We start from the raw sequence: 23,296 nt of genomic DNA on the forward strand, positions 1-23,296 counted from the left end.
ATGTATATTTGTTCGAATATTAATTTCCCAGAAAGTTAATTTGACCGAAAATTAATTTGGCAGAATTCCAATTTGATCGAATTTTAATTTGCCAGAAAGTCAATTTGATCGAATTTTAATTTGGCAGGAAATCAATTTGAGCGAAATTTAATTTGTGCGAAACGTTTTTTCATAGAATTTTAATTTAGCAGAAAGGTAATTTAATAGAATCCTAATATAGCAAAATCAAAATTTGACAGAAATTTACCTTACCAGAAAGTATATTTGTTTGAACATTAATTTGCCAGAAACTCAATTTCACCGAAAATCAATTTAACCGAAATATTTCGGCGCGAATTTTAAAATTAACCAATCACAATTTTCTTGATAATTTCCTATCGGTCAATTTGAAAATTCGCGCCGAAATATTTCGGTCGAATTGATTTTCGGTGAAATTGAGTTTCTGGCAAATTAATGTTTAAACAAATATACTTTCTGGTAAGGTAAATTTCTGTCAAATTTTGATTTTGCTATATTAGGATTCTATTAAATTACCTTTCTGCTAAATTAAAATTCTATGAAAAAACGTTTCGCACAAATTAAATTTCGATCAAATTGATTTCCTGCCGAATTAAAATTCGATCAAATTGACTTTCTGGCAAATTAAAATTCGATCAAATTGGAATTCTGCCAAATTAATTTTCGGTCAAATTAACTTTCTGGGAAATTAATATTCGAACAAATATACATTCTGGTAAAGTAGATTTCTGTCAAATTGTTTTTCTGCACTATTAGTATTCTATAAAACAACGTTTTGGGAAAAATTTAAATTCCATCAAATTTAATTTCTGGTAAATTAAAATTCGATCAAATTGAATTTATGTCAAATTAAAATTCGATCAAATTGAATTTATGTCAAATTAAAATTCGATCAAATTGATTTTCTACCGAATTAAAATTCAATTAAATTACTTTTCTGGCAAATTAATCTTCTGCTGATTAAAATTCTATGAAATATAACTTCTAACAAATTTGTGTTAGAGCTTATTCATGCGACCCAAAAAATTCACTGTTCACTTTTGACTAGAATTTTAATCCTCTTTCCTCTCTTTTGGTAAAAATTAATAATAATTGATGGGTGGAGTTCTCATCCATAGTACTAAATGTTATGCAAATTTTAGCCCGATCTAAAAATATATATATTTTTTTTTTAATTGGATCAGAACTTTTGCCTCATGTTTCTTTTTTATAAACATCAACTATAAATAAAAGCCGACATATTTACTATTGCCTTAAATGGTAACATCCATAAGATTGATATCATCGCAAGAAAATATACTAATCAGTTAAGAATTTAAAAGCCCCGAAGAAATAGATCATCTGAAAATTGTAAAATCTAAGAATGTATATAAAATTCTCAACTAATTGTGATGAAACTAAAACAAATTAATGGATATTTAAAAATATTGACATTGATCGACGAGATAAGTCGCGTGTGAGAGCTCATCCAGACGAGTGCGTGTAAACGCCAACGTTTTTCTTCTGTATATACGTTACAAGTTGGGGTTCAGTAATCTGACTTAAAGCACATACATATATATATAGGGATGAAACTCAACCGAGTTGGAATCATCGAAGTCGAACTAATCTCGCGGCAAAGAAGATAAAAAAATGCTTTAGCTATATATATCATTATATAACAGATATATATATTCGTAACAGGCATTAGTGACAGATATATATGTATATATACATACATATATAGGTGGATCTATAGGTTGTTTCAGATGGATGATTCATTGTCAGACTCGAGATCCTCGAGCACTCGACGAAGAGCTTTATTGGAAAATGAGGCTCGTACTTGTATGTGATCGCACTTGTGTTACAATTCACAGACTCAATACATTTGTATTTTCGATCAAAGACCTTGTCGCTGAATGACCCTGATACAACACAACAGATTTACGAGGGAAAAAAAAAATTTACAAAACCATTTTTTTTTTGTATAAATGTGCACGTGTACCGCCTACCATATACCTGTATAGTTATTTGTCATTTTGCGAAAGATATTATTTTTGTTCTTTTCTTCTTATTTTCTTTTTTTTACTTTTCTCTCTCTAGGACAATAATAGAAATGAGAGGGCGAAAAAAATGGTCTTTACTGCACAAGCATATCTCAGACGCTGAGAAATAATGATCAGCGAATGCAGGAAAAGGATAATCTTGGAAATATAAAAGAGAATTTTGCAAAAGAAAGGACTCTGTACGTATATAGATACATTATTATTATTATTATTATTATTATTATTATTGTTATTAGAAAGAGGAAACAAAGAAAATGAAAAAGAGGATGTTAAATGTATTAATGCAAATTACTACTAAAAATGAGTGATAATAATGATGCTTGCTACTTGGTAATTTGCGTGCGGACAATTGGGGTACTTAATTTTTCCGAAAAGAGAGGTAATCAAGTTTCTTTCATATGACAAAAATTTTTTTGCAATATCATTGTATATTCCTGTATAAATTGCGAAAGGTGCATTTCTATAGCAAAAATGTACATAAAAAAAAAAACCTCGTAAAAATTGTAGAGAAAAATTATGTGTGAAAATTTTATTATTATTAGAGTCATTATTTTCAACTATAAAGTCGTTGCCGAATGATCAAAATAGTCAAATTTTTAAACTTTATTATCTCGAAAACTTTTTGAAGGTGTGTATATATTTATAGTGACCATTGAGATATTCCCCAAGTTTCGTGAATTTTTATTTTTCTGTAAGAAAGTTGTTAACGTTTAAAGATGGTAAAAATCAGCAAAGTGCTCATTTTAATTGATGAATTTTCTATTTTTTAAAATTATTATTTTTTTTAATGACTTCCCTTGCTTACAATTAATGGATAAAAATCGCTAAATTAGGTTATTTTATAGGTAAATTTTAAAATCATATTTTATTTATTATTTCTTATCTTTAATTACTTCTATTAATTTATAAAAATAAATTTAGTCATTTTTAATAAATTCCAATATTACTTCTGTTACATTTTCATGGCAAATTATATGTTTTCTTTAATATTTTCTATTAGATGAAAAAGTTTCAGTTTTCAGCACCTCATATGCTTTAAATCCATATATTTTAATAAAATTCTTTTCATTTGGTGATCTTGATTCCTTTAAAATCATTCCTCCAGAGTATTATAATTTATAATTTTTTTAAATTATTCGGCAACGACTTTAGTCGAAATATAATGGAATGATTCAATATTATCATGATTATTATTATTATTATTATTCGGTACTATGGCATTAAAATATAAATTATATGATATAAACAAATTATCGTCTAATATAAAATAAGAACATTATAATTAAAAATTGAGTTTACGAGCAGGCTTTTAATATAACTTAATTGATATTTGTTGAGAAACTTTTTTAAACAATTATATAATTAAGACATAACGTTTATTTTAATCTTTATATTAACGTCTTAATTGAATTCTCATGATAATTATATTAATTAAATTGAATGCAAATGCTTTATAAGATTAAATCAATGTATTCTTCATTGTATTTCTTCGTCACGGATGTTTGTCACACGACCTCAGGAGAAAATATTTATAATTTCCATCGAAAATCAAATGAAACGAATTTTGCAAATTTTATAGTTCATTATATGTAAAATGAATATATATATATATTAGGATGCTGTTTTCCATTGAACACATTATCTCACTTTCATTCTCCCTATATATATATATAAAGTATATGGGGGAAGCTGTAATCCAGATAAGCTGCTAAACGTCAGCAATTTGAGGAGGACGAGCCCTTAAAACAAAGTTTCTTCCTACTCAAATATAATATGCCTGTCACTATAACATGATTACCTCTTTTTCGAAACATCACGATATAATAATAATAACAATAATAATAATCTCCAATTAGAAAATTATTACTATCCTACATATATAAAGAACGCCGATAAAGTAAAAGAAAAAACGAAATCAACAATAAATCAAAAATATTAACATCATAATGAGAAATAATAAAGGTGAAAAAAAATTTTAAATTCGAATCAGGCAGAAAATTTGATTTTATAAAACCTTGAAAAATATACATTTACAAAATTTTAATTTATTCATAAGAATTCCTGTAAACTGGTTTATACTATTTCTATATATAACATAAAACAGAAATGTTCTATACGGAATAAAACGAGAGTGGAATGATTTCTATTAGAGAAGCTATATATATCGTTAATCAATATAAGAAACATTATCAGCTTTCCTTTCAATTTCGATCAATCGAAACAGGATTGTTTAAAATCCGCCTGTGTAACCGGAAAGTACACATACTCACACATACACATACAATCAATAACTCAACCTTCTCAACAGAGAAAGTGTTCGGATAAAAAAAAAAAAAATTGTTCTAATGGAAAACTTACGTAACAGAGATGCTAGCCTTTCATTAACTTATACATCTATGAAATTTATTTTACTATGTTATATATATATTTTCGAAAATAGACTAGTTATTCTGATTGTGAAAGATAAAAAGAACCCTGAAATATATATATATAGATTCTCCATGGAAAAACTGAGAGTTATAAATCGAGAGGAGAAATTCGAACCGGTATAGCAATAAATTTATTACACTATCGTGGTATGGTCAAATTGGACGCACTGATGTGTTTAGAATATAAAGAACAGAAGCTTGTTACGATTTTCAAATTGAAAATATTTATATAATTTTATAAAAATATGGCCCATGGCAAATATAAATATACAATTCTGGACAGGTTTGAGAGACACTGAGTGAAAGTCCTCTCCTATGGTGTATAAAAAAGCAGGCCACGGCTCCCTATCTCAACATGAACAGAGAGAAACCATTATGCAATTATTGTAAACGCGCGCACATTACTTTGCGACCATAATGATAAATATATATATATATATGTATATGACTTCGCGATATGTATATATATATATATATACAAAAATCGCGCATCCCATTCTATATGCTAATTTAAATTTTAAACGTGAAAACTTTCCAACTTGCGGACTTTACAATTAGTTCTATATCTTTTATTACTGTTTTGCACAAAATATGATAATATAAGAATAACGATCTTATAATACATATAGTGTGTGTGTACAGGTTCATACAACAAATTTAATTATAGCCTCAAGTTGCACTCAATTATGTAAACTATGCAATTAGAAAAGTTTTCTCTTCTCGCCAAGTTTAATATATCCATACTGGACTTTTTAATAAAGAATTTCCCCTCACGATATTAATTTACAAATATTATTTCTATCACAATTGTGAAAATTGGTTGAAAACTTTAAAATATGTTTTATTCAAGAGCAATTATTATTTAAAAGCAATTAACATTTTATTTAATTATTAAACAAAAAAACAAGAGTCAACTATTTAAAATAATTATTACTCTAGAATTATATTGTTAATTAGTTGTTTTTTTTGTAAGTTTTTAAAATTATATCTTATAAATTTATTTATATTAAATTTAATTTAATTTATTTAAAGTAACAATTTTCAAAAGGAAACGTTTTTATATAATAGTTTATGATAGCCGCAGTCATTAAGGCCCTTTAAGTGAGTGGTATACTTATAGAATTAGTGATCGATTCCTCATGAGTCAAAAAATTTTATCTCCTTCATTTGAAAAGTACAAGTACAACCCTATTTAATTGCATCAAAATCCTGTCTTGAAATCACCAAATTATTTACATCAAATAAAAAAATAAAAATAAAAGATTATCCTATACAAAAACTAATGGAAAAAATGACTAAAAAAATATCTGAATACTTATACAATTGAATACCCGGATCAAATAACTCGACCGACGCTCGGACGAACGCTCTATTACCAGTCAAGTAGCAGTGACAGCCTGTGGGCGGCTCATTGCTACCCGACTACCATTAGAGCGTGCGTCCGAGCGTCGGTCGAGTTATTTGATCCGGGTATTCAATTGTACAATAATATTTTTACCTTAGGTATTGTTACAAATTCAACAATTTTATTCAACATTCCATCTAGGCAACTTTAATAAACATACATTTTCAAAGGAAGTAAAAAAATTCAGAATTATTAAAAACTAAAATTCTCAATAAAAAATAAACTATGACTAATGTTTTCTAATTTTTAAATTTAATATTCATTTGACTTGGAAATGATTTATGTAAAAAGTGGACAAAAAAAATATTTGTTTTTTTTAAGTGAAATTTTTTTTTATAAAATAAGTTATTAATGAAAGGAATTTAAAGAGTATATATATATATCTGTAATTTTCTATTACACAATCAACCAACCGGAACCAAAATTAGCAAAGACAATAACAAAGGAATGAGATGAACAATTCTTGACGTGTCAAGGTTTCGATTTTATCATAAATGCGACAACCACCGGCTAGTGAAAGTTAAAACTTAGTATGTCTCTATAAGAAAATAATTGGAAGTACATCTTGGAATATTTAAGTGCCTATTATTGTAATTGGAACCATCGTAATTACATACAGAAGTCGTTTATATTGCTCAAGAAGTTTTACTGCGCCAATGACTTGTAAATTAATGAGAAAAAAAAAATATTTCTATTTCGATTTGCAAAATTTCACAAAAAAAAAAAGAAATCTTAAATTATTTTTTATTCCTCCTTTTATTATTTAAAGCATTAATAAAATATCAATAATATTTGTAAACTAAAATCAAATTTTTATTATCAGTTAACCAAAATTTATAATAGGAACAATAAAAATATATTTATTTAGGAAATAAAAATATTTACCATTATATATTTGTTAATTCTGGTTAATTATTTTTGATAATCAACATTCATAACGTATATAAAATAATAATAAAAAATTACTACACTGAAAAAAATTTCTTTGATTCAAATAATCGATTACTTGATTATTATCAAATAAATATTTATTTGTCAAGTAACCGATTATTTGAATCAAATAAATTTTTTTTCCAGAGTACTTAACCGTAATTAAAATAGATATTCAGTAAAAATTAATATAGTATTTTAAAAAAAAATAATCGTTATCTTTTAAAAGGAATTCAAATAAAATGTTTATAACAGTTGTAAACAATGGTAATCATATTCAATGATAAAGTTCAATAGTTTATGAAACATATATATATAGTGTTTTTTCTTAAAGCAATGCCATTCATTAGTTTCAATCACATTGTGACTGTGTAATTTTACAGTCATTCATAAATATTTATTTTACGTTTTATTACGTCTGTACTGTCAATATTTAAATATTTTGAAAATTATTTAATATATTTAAATTTCAAAATTTCTCTTCACACATTCTCTTAACGCAACTAATTTTTTTTTCCAAAAAGTATTAAAACAAACTTTAAAGTATTATTTTTATGTAAAGATAAATTTTTATTTTCAATAAAAACAATAATAAACAAATTATGTTTAATTTAAATTTTTTTTGTCAATAATTTTAAGTTTTTTCTTTTTAAATACTACTTTTTCTTTTCCTATTGATCTCTTTTATTTGTTAAAATTATTGGTATTATAATTAAAATTTTTTATTAATTAACTCAAATATCTATCAATTTTTATTCTCCAAATCAAATATTCAATTAAAAGAGAAAACTAAAAGCATTGATAACAGAAATTCCATTTAAAAAATTGGAAAAAAATGAGAGAAAAAAAACTATAGAAACACTTACCAAAATGCAGCACGAGACAACAGTAAAATATGAGGCTGGAAATGAAATGTTGACACCTTGCCATTTTTTGGATTTCCACAGTCTTCCTCCAAAAACGCCTGTGCTGTTGTTGTTGCAGTAACACACACACACACGATCACACGCGCACTTACATTTGATCTGAAAAATTAAAACAGAAGAAAAAATCACTTCTATATATTGTTTACAAAAAATATTTGTCAATAATATTTAAAAAATAAAAAAAAATTCCTTGGCGAAATATAGGCGAAATAAAATTAAAACTGATATTCATACACAATATTCGTCGAAATATTGAGAGGAAAATTATAAATAAACTTTTTTTTTAATTATCAAGCACACGCCACTCAGAGACGATCTTACCGGTGCAAAGGTTTATTCGATCTACCGTTACCATATACACGAGTCGATATTTGTGATCTGGACTTACACATATACATGTAGAGGTGCAACCTTCGTGAATCGTCTGAGAATGGCGAGAGCCAATCGCAAGTCTCTCCTGAAATTTTTTACATTCACACGAAAAGCGTATATCATCATAAAGAAAAAGAAAACTAACAAAAATTATGGTATCAGGAAAAATATACATTAATTTTATTTCATTTAACGGAATATGTATATTAATTTATTATTAACATTTTTATCTCTCTAAATTTAAATTAGTGAAAAGTGAGCTACTAATTCACATTAGTAGAATTTTTACTAATTTTTAGTAAAATATTACTATTTGATTTAGTAATAGTTTAAAATTATTCAAAAAGAATTTTTTTTAAATTAAACATTTTAAGGTCATGTGATTGTTGTGATTTCACATATGTAATTTGAACGTTCATATGAACGAAATTTTTTTTGCAACTTCTTTAAGTACAAATTTTATTACAAAATATTATTTAAAATATCTAAAAAGATGTTATTAATTTAATAATTGTTTAATTTACTATTTTATTTTACATGGTCATCATAATTTGCCAGAATATAATAATATTTTATTAAAAAATTTATTCTTAAAAAATTGATTATTAGAGAAAAGATAATTTTGTCTCAGAGTCAACTATAAATATTTATTTGTTTTAAGTCAATTTTTGAACTAAATAAAATCTTATTTGTACTATAAATATAAAATTCTTCTCTGGGTGTAAAAAAAATTCAAAACTTAATTCATAAATAAGTCTAAAAACTTAATTTTATAAGTCCAAAAATGGTCATATTTTTAAAATAATTTGGCTGTACATCCAGAAAAAAGATTTCTTTGATTTAAAGAAACCAGTTTCTTTGACTTGTTTTCTTTCATTCAAAATAAAATTTTCTTTGAAACAAAAAAAGCTTCTTAGTTTCAAAGAAAATTTCTTTGATTCAAAAAAATGTTCTTTGAATGAAAGAAATTTGTGCATTAAATCGAAGAAATTCTAACATTGATATAGGGTCACAGGAACATTTATTTGAATTAAATAACAAATTTCTTTGAAACGAAGATAATTTTTTTTTTAATTAAAGATAATTTGTTTGAAACAAATAAATTTTCTTTGAATCAAAGAAAAATTTGTCAAAGAAATTGATTTCTTTGAATTAAAGAAATCTTTTTTCTCGGTGTAAGAACAAGATAAGTGTTAAGATTTCTTTTTTCTATGTAGAGTTTGTGGCTTATAGGAAAAATCGTTTTGATGAAAGTGAACGTCAACTTCTCTATTACATAATATATATACACTAACTACACATTACACGTGGATCATTAAACATATTTTTCTTTTAAAACTCATCAATATGTACATACATCCTTAATAATCAAGATAAAATTAAACTTTCCCAATTTCTGTATTTAAAACTTTTTAGTTTTTTTAGAAACATTTTTTTTAGATTAGAAAGATTCGATCTATCAAATCCTATCAATCAGTGATGAGATTCAAGAATATAATGTAAATATCTTAATAATTTAGTTTCCTATATGTATAGTTATCAATTTGGTATTACTTTCTACGACTGGTAATTCTACACATAACGTTACATAAAATTAAACATAAAATTAATTATCTAAAATATATATTAATCATAAATGTTATTTCGAGGATATAAATTTGAATTCTATATTATAGTATTTTGATGACACTGAAGTTACCAACGTTGATTCGACGAATCAAAGAACGAATTTTTCGTTTTCAATTTTAGTTAAAAGACGAAGAACCAATTTTTTTAAATTGAAACTTCTTTATTTTGGTCCCAAATACATCCTTAAACACTAAAAATCCTCAACCAAGCATGATAGTTTTACCTCAATAAAAAGTTCTTTTTTAATATAGGCAAAATCAAAAATATATTTTATTGAATATTTTAGATGTAATAAAGACTTAAACATCAATACCCACTCAGCAGATAATATTTCCTAAATATTTTTGAAATATTTTAATGAAAAGTTCTTGAAATATTGTTGCAAACAGAAAAATGTCCGCCTTTGAGGAAATATTGATGCTATATAGGTAGTTGTAGAAATATTTCATTAAAATATTTTGGAAATTTTCAATTTAAATGATGCGCACTGGTCAATCTCAGTTTCTAATATGGCTTTTACAGCTGCGCAGTAATTTTTAATTTTTTAAGATCCTAAGGTGTTAAACATGTTAGAAAATACCGATTGATTTTATTTTTTGAAAAAATTTTAACTTTCGTTGAAATATTTCCTAAATATTACAGAAATCTTAATGTGTAATATTTCCTCAAAGTCTTTTAGTGTATACCATTTATAACTTACACAATACAAAAATGTTATAATGATAATAATTATATTGATAAAATTTATTTTTTACATTATCATTGCAGTATAAAATGCAACTTTTTTTTTCAAAAAACATATGAGTGACATGAAGTTACCTACACTTTGCGAAGAAACACCATCCATATATTCTATATCAACCAAACAATTTGCAAAAATTTAAAATATAAAATTTATTACGGATATAAAATGTACTTTTATTTTCTAATATATATAAAAAAGAGACTTTCACAATATATAAGCGTATAAGGCACCCACGCATTCTGTGAAATTGAATGCTAAATTAGTAACGTGATATCAAATTGAAAGTGAAAAAATAGAACACCCAGATTTAGTTAGCATTACTCAATAATAATATGTACAAGTGGGTTATATCAATTGACAATAAAAATAAAATATGAGATGTAAGAAGCATTACAAAAAAAATAATAATAATAATAAAAAGAAAAGCAATATGCAGGTACTGGGTTACTCATCCTCGAGGTTATTTCCTCGACGTTGTGAAATTTAAGGAGTGTCATTAAATCAATGCATCGCACTTGGAATTCGTTGACACGATAGAAGGTGAGTTCATTCGCATCGCTATATAAAACATCATTGAACTTTCACAAGCTATATATAATGGGAACAAAGGTGCCCTTTCAATTGATGTATATGTTTTTCGTGTTACAAAAGGCGGAAATTAGCGCTAAATCAGTATATATATATATATATATTGATAAAATGATGTTTTCATAATTTGTTTGCAATAACTTTACTCAAAAATTTATAGGGTCACAAAGTGCCACTATAGAAAAATGTATAAAAATTTTTTATAAAATGTGTTCTGGTGAAATTTACAAACTTTTCTCTTTTCAAGTATACTTTTTTTCATTAAAAATGAAAATCAATCACTATAGGTTTATCGAAAACGTTTTACTAAATTCTTCTGCACGCGTTAAAATTTCAACGAAAATAAAGAGTGTTTCAAATAGGTCCGTACTCTTCGAAAAAGGTTTAAAAAAAAAAATATGAAAATCAAACATACACTAATAATGAGAAAATATAAAATCTACACTAAAATAATTTATTTGATTCAAATGGTCGGTTACCTGATTATTACCAAATAACTATTTATATTTGTAACAGATAAATATTTATTTGTATCAAATAAACTCTATTTAAAGCAATAATTTCTGTATTTGTAACAAATAAAATTTAATTGACTTAAAAACTATTTGGTTAAAGAAAATATTATTTTGATAATTAGGTAACCAATTATTTGAATCAAATAATTTTTTTTCAGAACAGTTCTGAAAAAAGTATAAAAATTATTATATGTTCAACATGAAAATATGATGTACATTTTCTTTTTGAATCAAATAATTATTTTCATGCTCTTAGTAGACATTTTTTCTTTAATTTCTATTTTTAGTTAAAAATAAAGTAAATACAAGGAAAAAAAATTTATAAATTAAAGAAAGTGAAAAATTTGCCCCAAATTTTTTTTTAACTGATGAGTCATAATCAAGGCTTTAATTATTGTAAATTGCGACGTCTTATATATATATTATTTCCTCAACTCGTTATTATGTGCGTATGCAGAAAATAATAATAAAGACATGGCTTTCTATTGCATGTCGTTAATTTTTCTGCATACAATCATTTGCGTAGGCTTTGAGATAAAATTTAGCGAAACATTGTTATATATGATGTGTAGAATTTGCTATATATATATATGTATATAAATTTTACCGTTAAGTCAATACTCTATTCTGCTGATCGTTCAACTTGGTCCTAGAATTTCCGCATTAAAAACCGTTAACTACAATTCGATTCACAAGAATGACTTTTAAATATATTGTTTCGCACCTTTTGTCCAATATAACAAACAAACAAACAAAATGCTTACTTTACGGATGTTCTTTTGAAATATATAAACGTGCGAAAAAAAATTTTATTGTCGTCGTAGAAAGAAAATTAAAATACCCTTATATCATCAGCAAAGAAATAGATAAACCGGTTTCAAAGAAATTTCTTCACGAAACTTTTTAAAAAATTAATTTAAAAATAAACTATTCATCAAAAAAGAAGTTTGCCTTAAAATCAGATCATGTTTCAGCTAAAAAATAGCATTCAGTTTTACAATAATATTCTGACTCTTAGATTTTATTAATTTTTTATAAACACACCTATATTCGATAAAATTTAAAATATTGAGTAAAAAAAAATGTAAAGAGTGCAAATAATTATTATATATAACTTTTTAAGAAATAAAGGTGAATTTTTTTTTTTTCAAAAATCTACTTAACGAACCTGAAACGAAAATTATATTCATTCAACGAAATGAACAAAAACTATAAAGTTTTTCAATTTAATAAAGTACGATTAAAAAGAGGCAGTAAATATAGATAAAGGAAGGGGGGAAAAAAAAGTGCAATGTGAGGAAGAAAATTAGTTTCCTCACCTTAGTATAGCGTTCTTCTTCCCCCAAAGAAAAAAACTGGCACAATTCCAAGAAATTATTTTAATCCATCTTTTTGAAAAACTCCCACTCGCGTTCTGATGACGACATTTTTGATGAGAAAGGAACTGCTATTGAGAAAAGATAAGAATTCTATACTATATAAATATAATGAAAAGTAATTAACGCTTTTGAAAAAAAATATCGCATTTGAAAAATTTCATTCGTTTTCAAATTCATTATATAATTACCAATCTTTTTATATTTTCCAATTATTTGAAATTTATAATTTAAGGAAAATAAAATTATACAAAAAATTAAAAATATTTATATATACGTAATTTGCATTTTCATATTTACTATTAAAATAAATAAAATGTTATTTCCCGCTAAAAAAAAAAAATGAATTCTCAAATCCCGTGATAAAAAATGTTTTTCAAATATTTGAAAATAAAATTGGTAAAATTCTAATAAAAAAAAAAAAATTAAAGAAAATTAAAAAAATAAAATCTGAAAATAATTCATATGATTTTTTTTTGTTACAATAATAATGTAACAATAAAAGTTGACCCCTCCCTCTGCTTTTCTACCATTCCAACTAAAATTGTTACATAATCTATTGTTAGTTATAAAGAAAGAAAAAATAAAACACGAAAAATAAAAAGTAAAATAAAGTGAAATTTAAAAAACAGAAGTAACAGAAAATAAAAATACAAAAAAAAACCAAACACTGAATGAATATAAATTCCTGAAACTCTAGAAAGCCATGTTAAAAAATGGAACCAACAGAATAACACGTTTATTTGTTTTGTTTTTATTCATTGTCTTTTTATCAAATTTTTTTTTTATATACCTAGTTTATGGTGCAGCAGAGCACTGCGAGATCGTGCGTCGCGCGCGTTTTGGACGTGAAAGAACTGAGGACGAATTTGACCGAATATGTATTGGCAAGCATGAAAGCTCCTCCCTTTCAACTTATAGTGGGAGGATACACAAGACTCTGGAGCTTGCGCTCTGATGATGAAAGCTCGGCTAGTACAACCCCTTCCTTGGCTTTTTCCCAACTTTGGAAGCTTGCAAGCCTCCCTCAATGGTCTTTGCAGCCCAACACACATATATATATATACAATGTATACCTATATATATATATTCAGGAATAGTAGTACGAGCCGTTATAGCTTTCCAAGTGAGAATGACTTGAGCTAGAGAGAGAAGGAGAAGGTTTGCAAGAGGAAGTTCGAGAGAATTTTGTACCAAAAAGCACATGACCGCAAGAACCAAAAACGTGTGTGAGAGAAAGCAAAGGAGACAAGCAAAATTGGCTATGTACATCCTATGTAGAGAACACAAGGCGTATGTATATATAAATATACAATGAAAAAAAAGCGCGAATAAATCAAGATATCAAATAAACCAGAGAGAGTTTCTTTAAACCGAAACGTGTTTAAATCGTTTTTCACTATGCTCGCAATTTTTTTTTTCTATAAAAAAAAAGTATGTAGCAAAATATTTTAAATGTACGTGAAAAAAATGAAAAAATAATATTTAATGAAGATTTACTTTTTTTCTCTATACCTTCTGCTATTTTATACACGCTCTGAAAAATACTCTTTTCAATTTAAGCAGGCAAACACATTTTATGAGGTGCCTGGTATAAAATAAAGATTTATAAAATAAAATACTATATGCGTGAATTTTGTTACCTATATAATTATTAATTAAATTGTTCATTATTTAAAATAATTTTAAATAGACAATCTAATTTTAATTAAAATTAGCAGTGTATATTATTGATACACTAAAAAAAACAAATTTATTTTATTTAAACAATCAACTGCGTTATCAAATAAATATTTCCTTTATTTAAATAATTTTTAAATAAATTAAATTTTTTTTTCAAATACAGAAATTATTGGTTCAAATACAGTTTAGTTAATTCAAATCAAAATTATTTGATTCAAGTAAATATTTATTTGATAATAGTTAAGTAACCGATTATTTGAATCAAAGAAATTTTCTTTGAATAAAATTAATGAATTACGTATTAAAGTGATTTTAATTGTTATATAATAATTGACATTTTGTTATCAAAGTTCAGAACACGTTCAAATGAACGAATTTTTTTTGTTACGTATTTTTAAGTTTGAATTTTAGTAGCACAGAAAATTATAAGGTATTAAAATAAGCTGCAACGCTATTATTATTTTAATACCAAAATGGATTAGGTAAAATAAGCAAAATTGGATTAAAATAATAAGCATTGCAGCTTATTTTAATGCCTTTTAATTTTCCGTGAGGAAATATTACTTTATAAATTAAAAAATAAATATAATTGTTGAATTTATTATTTATTCCTCACCGCAGAGTACAATAATTTTGATAAATATCGAAACGGAAAAAAATTATGATGCTGAAGTCCGCAACGTTTTTATAAAAGAAAACGAAAAAATAATTAGACAATATCTATTAATTTGGGTTAAAATTAAAGTTATTCGGGGGTAACTGGTTTTTATAAAAGTATTAATTTCTTGAAAGTTTGTGCAAATCAAAATTAGAGATAAATTAAGATGAAAAAATAATTCTATTTTAATTTTTCGTTTTTGAAAACGTTGCAGACTTCAGCCTCATAAAAAATTTCCTTTATTTGAAAGTGTTCAGAACTTTAAAGATATCAATAATTATTGCTAATTCTAGTTTTTATAAAGAAAATAGGAAAAGATAAAAATTTTTCTCTATCGTTTTCAATAAATTTAAATCAATTTTTTTCTTAAACAAAAAAGAAATTCCCTCATGGAAATCATAGAAATTAGTAATTGCATCAATTCAGTATGATCGACATCACTTTAATTCATTTTATTCTGATACCGTGCTGAATTTGTAACAGTAAGGGATCAAGGTTCGATTCTTCACGACTGTATGTGAATTCTTCTGTTTCAAAATTCAATTAATTTCTGATCTCGAAATTTCATTTCATTTCTAATCAATGAAATTTCATTGATTTTCAATATATTATACCAAATTTATTAGGGGAATGTATCCATGAGTGGACCACCATTCCAATTTTTATGAAACCAAATGAGAAATATTAAACTATTGTTTTTAACTAATAAATAACACCGTAAAAACATTTTTAATTTGATACCAAAGTAAATCAACGCATTTTTGTGTTTAATACAGCCGCACGAAAAAATTGGTGTTAAAAAATGTCGTGACCCTGATAGCACCGAACTTAATGATAGAACGTCCAACGTCCTTCCTGCAGGATGAAAAAAACTCATGTGAGTCCCTCCGAAATCGCTTTCTAAAATTAACTTGGATTGAGATAAACACAAAAAAATATATATGGTTGGAAAGGTAAAGATACAAGCTTTCAGCGCATGTAAAAATTAAGTTTATAAATTCAAACCTCAAGGCGAGGCAACTTAAGGAAGTTAAATTTTTGTAAAACTGACCTAATTTTTAGTGCTAAATCGTCGACGCCCGGTCCTGCCGGAAGGACTCTTCTCAGTTTATTGATACGATTACCTAGCCCTGATATTTAAATTTAGAAACTTGATATTTACATGATCTGATAGCTTTTTTAATTACACTGAAAAAAAAATTCTGGTTAGGCTATATTTAACATTACTTTCTAGTTATGTTAACCAGAATTCTAGTTGAATTAACTAAAATTCTCGTTAAAATAACCAGAATTCTGGTTAACCTAACCAGAATCAAAATGTTAAATATACCCTAACCAGAATTCTGGTTATTCTAACTAGAATTTTTTTTCAGTGTATCTTTCGAACCATATATATTTTTTTATGTTTATCTGAATCCATGTTAATTTTATAATGTAATTTCGGAGAGACTCTCACCTGAGTCTTTTTCATCCATCCGCAATTGCGCTGGATACAAATCTTTGTACATAGTGTTATAATAATAATACAAACAAAATTCAAGATTCAAAAACTATTGCAGAAAATTTACGTGGTAATTTATGGAAATTTATGCGGTAATTTATGAAATTTTTGAGGTATTTTATCATTGTAATACAAACAAAATTTAAGATTTAAAAATTATTGCAGGAAATTTATGCGGTAATTTATAATATATAAAAGAAAAATTTGAAAACTAATTTTGGAAATTTATAGGCTAATTTTTGGTAATGTATGGAATTTTATGTGGTAATTTAAGAAAATTTAATGGAAATATATGTTTTAAACAAATTGCGTCCTGTCGGCCAAAAGACCCTTCCAGCAGGATGGGCGCTTGGACGTTCTATCATTAACAGAAAGTTAAAAGCGATAAGTTTGGAAGTTAACAAAGTTAACTTCCCAGAAATACATTTGCTGAAAATTTTCCTTTATAATTTTACACAAAATTTTCATGGTAAAATTAAAGATCAATTTTCATGCGCAGATGTTTTCTATGGCAGCTAGGGCTGCGCAATACTTTTTAATTACATTTCCCTATAGAGAAGGTATGGATGTAATAAAATACATACATCTTGAAAAAAATAATTTTTTTAATTTATCAGAAAAAACTTCTTGCAAAATTTATGCAAACTTACTAAAAACACAGAAAAAACATAGTCTCATTTTGATATGCAGCAAAAATAAGTCAATACTAAACGACATAGACAGTGGCGCCACCAACCTGACTCATTTTTGCTGCATATCAAAATGAGTAGCATACGCTATCATTTTGAGTTCAGGTTTTTTCTGTGAAAACTTTAGGTAAATTTAGCTTTATAAATTCCAGCAAGTTAACAGTGTTAACTTAAACTCTGAGGACATTTAAAACTTCTGCTCTCTAAATTTGAATCAGCGAAACGTCGCTAATTTGCAGCTATAAGTATGCAGCTGATTCAAACATACACTGATGAAATAGTTTATATGCGCTAATTATCAATGTATATACACTGCTTGAATCAGCTGCATACTTATAGCTGTCCAATCAGCGATTTTCCGCTGATTCAAATTTAGAGAGTGGGAAGCTAACGGGAAGATAACAGTATTAACTTCCGAACTTATGGCCGTCAATTTCCTGTTAACTTGCACTGAAAAAAAGCAATGGATGTCACATCCATACGTCTGGTTGCCCCAACCATATTATATTGAAAAATACGTCCCATCCATATCTATGGATGCTACATCCATATAAAATAGTTAGCTGTAAATTGATGCAATAACAAAGGTATATAGCTGTGTGAACCATATAATATGGAAGTAGCATAAATCTCACTATGGATGTCTTAACCATTTTTAATTGTTGCTGCAACCATTGACCTGTGTACTATATTAATATAGTTAACGTATCTATTTTATATGGTTATACTTAATATTTATTTTATTTTCTTAATTATATTATTAATAAGGTTATTTTTAATTAATTTAAAACATTGTGTATCTTATTAACATATTTATTTTTTCCAATAAAACGTAAATTATATATAATAATTCGCGCGAACAACTTAAAATAATATCGCGATATATACTTTTAATAATATTATAATTATAATTTATGGCGTAAAGTTGCAAACATGGAACCATTTCCCCATTTGCAAATTATGACTGGGAAAGGAGAATGCAAATCATTTATAAGAACACAATCAAATTCGGCAGTTTCGTAGACATCATAAGCTTGTAAATCATATTCAAAGCCATTTGTTCTTATTACGTTGCATACTAAACAAATATCACTAGCACTATTTTTCAAGATAGCATTTATAATTCCAAACAATGGAAAATGTTCACCCATAAAGTCGCAATTGTAGGCACTCAGCTTCCATGTTTATATTTTACCCGAACCACTTTGAGCCAATTTTAAATAATTTAATTTATTCCAAATTGCTTCATTTCTTTCGAACGCACGATTTAAGGACGCGAAATAGAATGAAGCAATATGTGACCAGCTGACCGAGTCTGATTACTGCGCAAACGCGTACATCTATTTAGATCAACGAGCGTAACCATTTAAAAATGGATAGGAGATCCAAACTAGTAAAATCCATAGCGGTATTGAAAACACAACCAAACATATGGTTGGTACATCCATATCAAATTTACAAATATTATATGGTTCCCACAACCATTTTTTTTTTTGTAAATTCTTCCATACTTAAAGTTACGCCAGCCATATATGAATGGATACCCCAACAATATTATGAATAACAATATTTTTATGGTTATGATATCCATTCATTTTTTTTCCGTGTGCTACAAACTTCGGTGCTATTTGGGGAAAGTTTTGTGACCATCAAAGAAATATTTCTTTGAGTAAACAAAAAACAAGTAAAGAAATAATTTCATTAAATCAAACTCTCTTAATTTAAATCAGTGAAATTTCACTGGTGAAATAGCTAGAAGTCAGTTACTGAATCAATTAGTGAAATTTTCACTAAAAATCAGTCATATATCACTGATTTCCAGTGAAAATTTCACTAAATAAATCAGTCAATCTGTATTATCGGTAATGGGTAAAACAGATTGACTGATTCATTTAGTAAAATTTTCACTGGAAATCAGTGATATATGACTGATTTTTAGTGAAAATTTCACTAAATGATTCAATAACCGACTTCTAGCTATTTCACCAGTGAAATTTCACTGATTCAAATTAAGAGAGAAGAAATTTTTCTTTTACCCTATACCTAACAATGCGCAAATTTCTTTGATTCAAAGAAAATTTTTTCTGGGTATATTTTACACAATTTTTTTGGTCATTTCAAATAAAATTTGTTTGATTAAAAAAAAAAAATTAATTTCATAAATTTTTCGATGAAAGAAAAAATTTGATTGAGACGAATAAATTTTTGGTTGATTTAACCGAAAGTTTGGTTAACTGTATAAGTAATACATTTATTTGATTGATTCAATTAAAATTTGGTAGTTTCAAACAAATATTTTATATTCTGAGTGCAGTAAAACTTCACAGGAAAAAAAGTTTTATTCCGAACATAGTCTAATTTTTTATTTTGATTAGAAAGTAGTCGATAACTAATATTAATAACAAATAATGGTCTAAAAATAAGCCGTTGAGGTCTTAATGAAAAACGAGATATTAATATGAAAAATATTTAGTTCTATATTAGATTCAAAACAAGCCTTTGTGGTCTTGGACTTAATACAAAATTTTATTTGCTAGAAATGAGACGTTAAAAGTCTTCAATCAAGCCCATGAGGTCTAGATACAATTGAGTTGTAACTAGACGTACAACGAAAGTGCCCGAGTACTTCACATCTTCATTCCTGTATAAAAAATTTAAAAACTATGTTTATAAAACATTTTCATATCATGAATTGTTTGTGTCCTATAAATTCAGCTTTAATTGTTATGAGTTTGAAAATAATGTTATATATACAACATAATTTTATTACAATTTTCTCACAAATATAAAAATATATAAATTATATACAAAAATAAATTGATCTCTTTATGTTTTATATATATAAAGTATGATTTATACCAATAAAATGTTATTTGATGTTATGTTAGCTAATTTTTATACCGCGCAGTGGCTTGATTTAAGCCCAGGTTCGGGCTTGTGGCTACTTTCTATTTCGAAAGGAAGCTTATTATTAGCCCCTACAGTAGGCTTAAAGTAAGACTTATTCTATGAGCGAGTTAGAAACTATATCAGTCTAGTTTGTGTCCCATATTGAAACTAGCTTCTTTTCGGGTTTGAAACAAAACTTATTTTTTCCTGTGTTATTCGGAAATAATTCATTGACCCACTTTTTGATTAGTAAAATTCAATTATGTTTATTATCATGTTTCAATTTTATATAAAAAAAAAAACATTTCATTATATAGTAGTAATCTGTTTCAAAAATTTTCAAAAAGTTATCAAAAAGCATCTTGAAATTTTTATGTCTATTTACAAAATAATAATAATAATAATATTTTCTCTTGAATTTCATATGAATATAAAATAATTGTGTGTCTGTGTAATTTGGCAATTTAATCAAGAGTACAGTGGAATGATATTGTTTCTATTTAAGCTGCTTATGTTCGTTACCCACGAAATAGAATTATAATACATTTTCGCTGATGATCATTTATGTCATATTCACACATTTCAATTAATTATATGAATCATGTATGCTGTTAACTGACAAATGCTATCAGGTTTTACTTACAACTGCATACATTAAAATTTTAAATTTTCGTAACAGATTAAATCTAAAATTACATCAATAATAGTAATTATTATTATTATTCATCATTATTATTTTTTTATTATTATTATTATTGTTGTTGTTGTTATTACATATTAAATACTTTATGAATACTGTAAAAATTTATTTTTACCATTATATACTTTTAGTCAATTATAATTACGTTGCTCATAATATATAAAAGAATTTTTTTCTCTCTTCTCAGACTTGCGATTTATATTATGTATACGCACGAATAGATATGTAAATCGAATTCTACTTTTTTAAGAAAATTTCCAAGTTTTAAAATTGCTTTATGAGAAAATCTAATCACACCTTTATCGTGAAGAAAAAGTATAATATTGGCTTTGAGATTATATTATAATATTGAATTTGCAACAAACACAAAACGTGAGAAAACTATATATATATTCCATAAATATGATATACATATACTATATATATTCGAACAAAACTTTTGCGTCGCAGGAATAAATATAAGATAGGTATTTTTCTGCTGAATTTCTCAAAAGCTCCAAATAAGAAATTTTATTTTCAAATCTATTGTATATAATATTTACTTCAATACTGATTAAATTTTATATACATACATTGTCTATATTGTAACATAAACAAATAAAAAAAAATACAAAATATATCTTTTAATTGAATTAAAAATAAATCTAATAAAAAAAATGTTTAATTAGAAAAAATTCGCATTTATAAAAAGAAAAGAAAGTACAACAACCTATGGGGAAAATGTTTTATTTAAAACATTACGGACATTTCGTATATATATATATATATATATAATTTGAAGACATTTAAAAACATCATGCGACTATTTCGGGTTAAATCGGACAATTTCAATGCGTTATTCAATTGAATCGGTGCTTGAGAATGCGCAATGTACCTGCAGTATAAAAGTGTGCACTTGAATCTGTTTGTTCCATTCGAAGAGAACAGATAAGTGTATATAAGTGAAAAAGGAAAAAAGGGATGAAAGCTAAGGGACAACTTGAAAATGGACAAGGAGCTTATATACATATATAGAGCTTCTGGTAATCTCCGATTTTATCCGTTCTACAAAATAAGGATATGAAATATCTTTCAAAAGAAAAGGACTTTCGACCATAAGAAATAAGACTGTTCAACTTGAAAAACGTACATTTAATTTTCCATTTAAGAGAAAATCACCATTAAATATATATAAATAAAATAATTACATTAAAATTAAAAAAAATAAATAACAATAAAAATGAAATATTTTTTAAAATACCTACATAAATCAATCAAGTAGAAAATTTCAAATTAAAATAACGTGAAAATTTATAAATGGTCACTTTTAACAGCATTTAATTAATAAATTCCATAGTAAAGATCTACTTAATGAAAATATTAATTTTTTTTTCTTTCTCAATATCAGACTTCATCAAATCTAATCAAACAAGTTCACTTTAATCAAGAGCCGTCAAGCTTTCGATATTTTGATTAGCCTGCGGCTGGTCTATTCTACCGTCAGTCTTCCTTCATATAATAAACGATATGCGTTCCATGATAATTAAAATTGATGCGAAATGAACAATTTCATAAAAGGGGGAGAACAAAATGATCGCTTATATAATGACCAAGTTTATGTATAATTATATCAAAAGTTTCGAGTTTACAACAATATTTCAATTTTAACTTATTCATCATAACATTTCAAACTTATGTATTATAAAAACTGTAATAAATTAAATATACATACAAATTTTTACATCATATAAATCTGTATTTCTTTTCAATATTGAAAGATAAAAAAATCAAAAAAATTAATTTTTTCATTATCTTATATTGAATTTAAAAAAAAAAATTTACCATTATTCTAATTGTCGACAATTTGAAATAAGAAATTGTATAATAAAAAGAAAATAAAATAAAAAAATGTCAAATTCAAATTATATTTTTTCTATTTAAGTTGTTAAAAATCAATAATTGTATATTATTTAACATCGTTAAAAAACACAAAATTGTTCGTGCTCAATTTATTTTACAACGAACTTATTTCTGTGAAATACTTTTTACAATAATATGTGACATCTATTTGTGTGAATTGTCGCATAATGCATATCGATCGTGATTCTCGATAAGCGTAATAATACAAAATGAATGTATTTATCTTCTATTACTACTACATTTACTATATGCCTTTTTTTAAAAATAGATTTTAAAAACAAGATGAAGATCTAAATTAT

The 23,296-nt window shown here is 25.8% G+C and overlaps 1 protein-coding gene across 10 annotated transcripts in view; it reads right to left on the reverse strand.

Annotated features, from left to right (window-relative positions):
- The window catches only part of LOC127279466 (protein Skeletor, isoforms B/C), a 96,708-nt gene that overhangs the window by 58,633 nt on the left and 14,779 nt on the right, over positions 1 to 23,296 (reverse strand). For 4 of the 10 annotated variants that reach the window (XM_051301830.1, XM_051301827.1, XM_051301829.1 and 1 more), the window contains exons 1-3: positions 13,772 to 13,870; positions 12,922 to 13,049; positions 7,694 to 7,852 (exon numbers count right to left, since the gene is read on the reverse strand). In XM_051301830.1, the coding sequence (XP_051157787.1) occupies positions 7,694 to 7,757 (64 nt within the window). In that variant the 5' untranslated portion in view covers positions 7,758 to 7,852; positions 12,922 to 13,049; positions 13,772 to 13,870. The other 6 variants (XM_051301821.1, XM_051301823.1, XM_051301822.1 and 3 more) reach the window with 5 other exon arrangements.

This window comes from Leptopilina boulardi, unplaced genomic scaffold, assembly GCF_019393585.1.
Source record: "Leptopilina boulardi isolate dan_hultmark-lab unplaced genomic scaffold, ZJU_Lbou_2.1 LbouV2_216, whole genome shotgun sequence".
In the NCBI taxonomy this organism is placed as follows: domain Eukaryota; kingdom Metazoa; phylum Arthropoda; class Insecta; order Hymenoptera; family Figitidae; genus Leptopilina; species Leptopilina boulardi.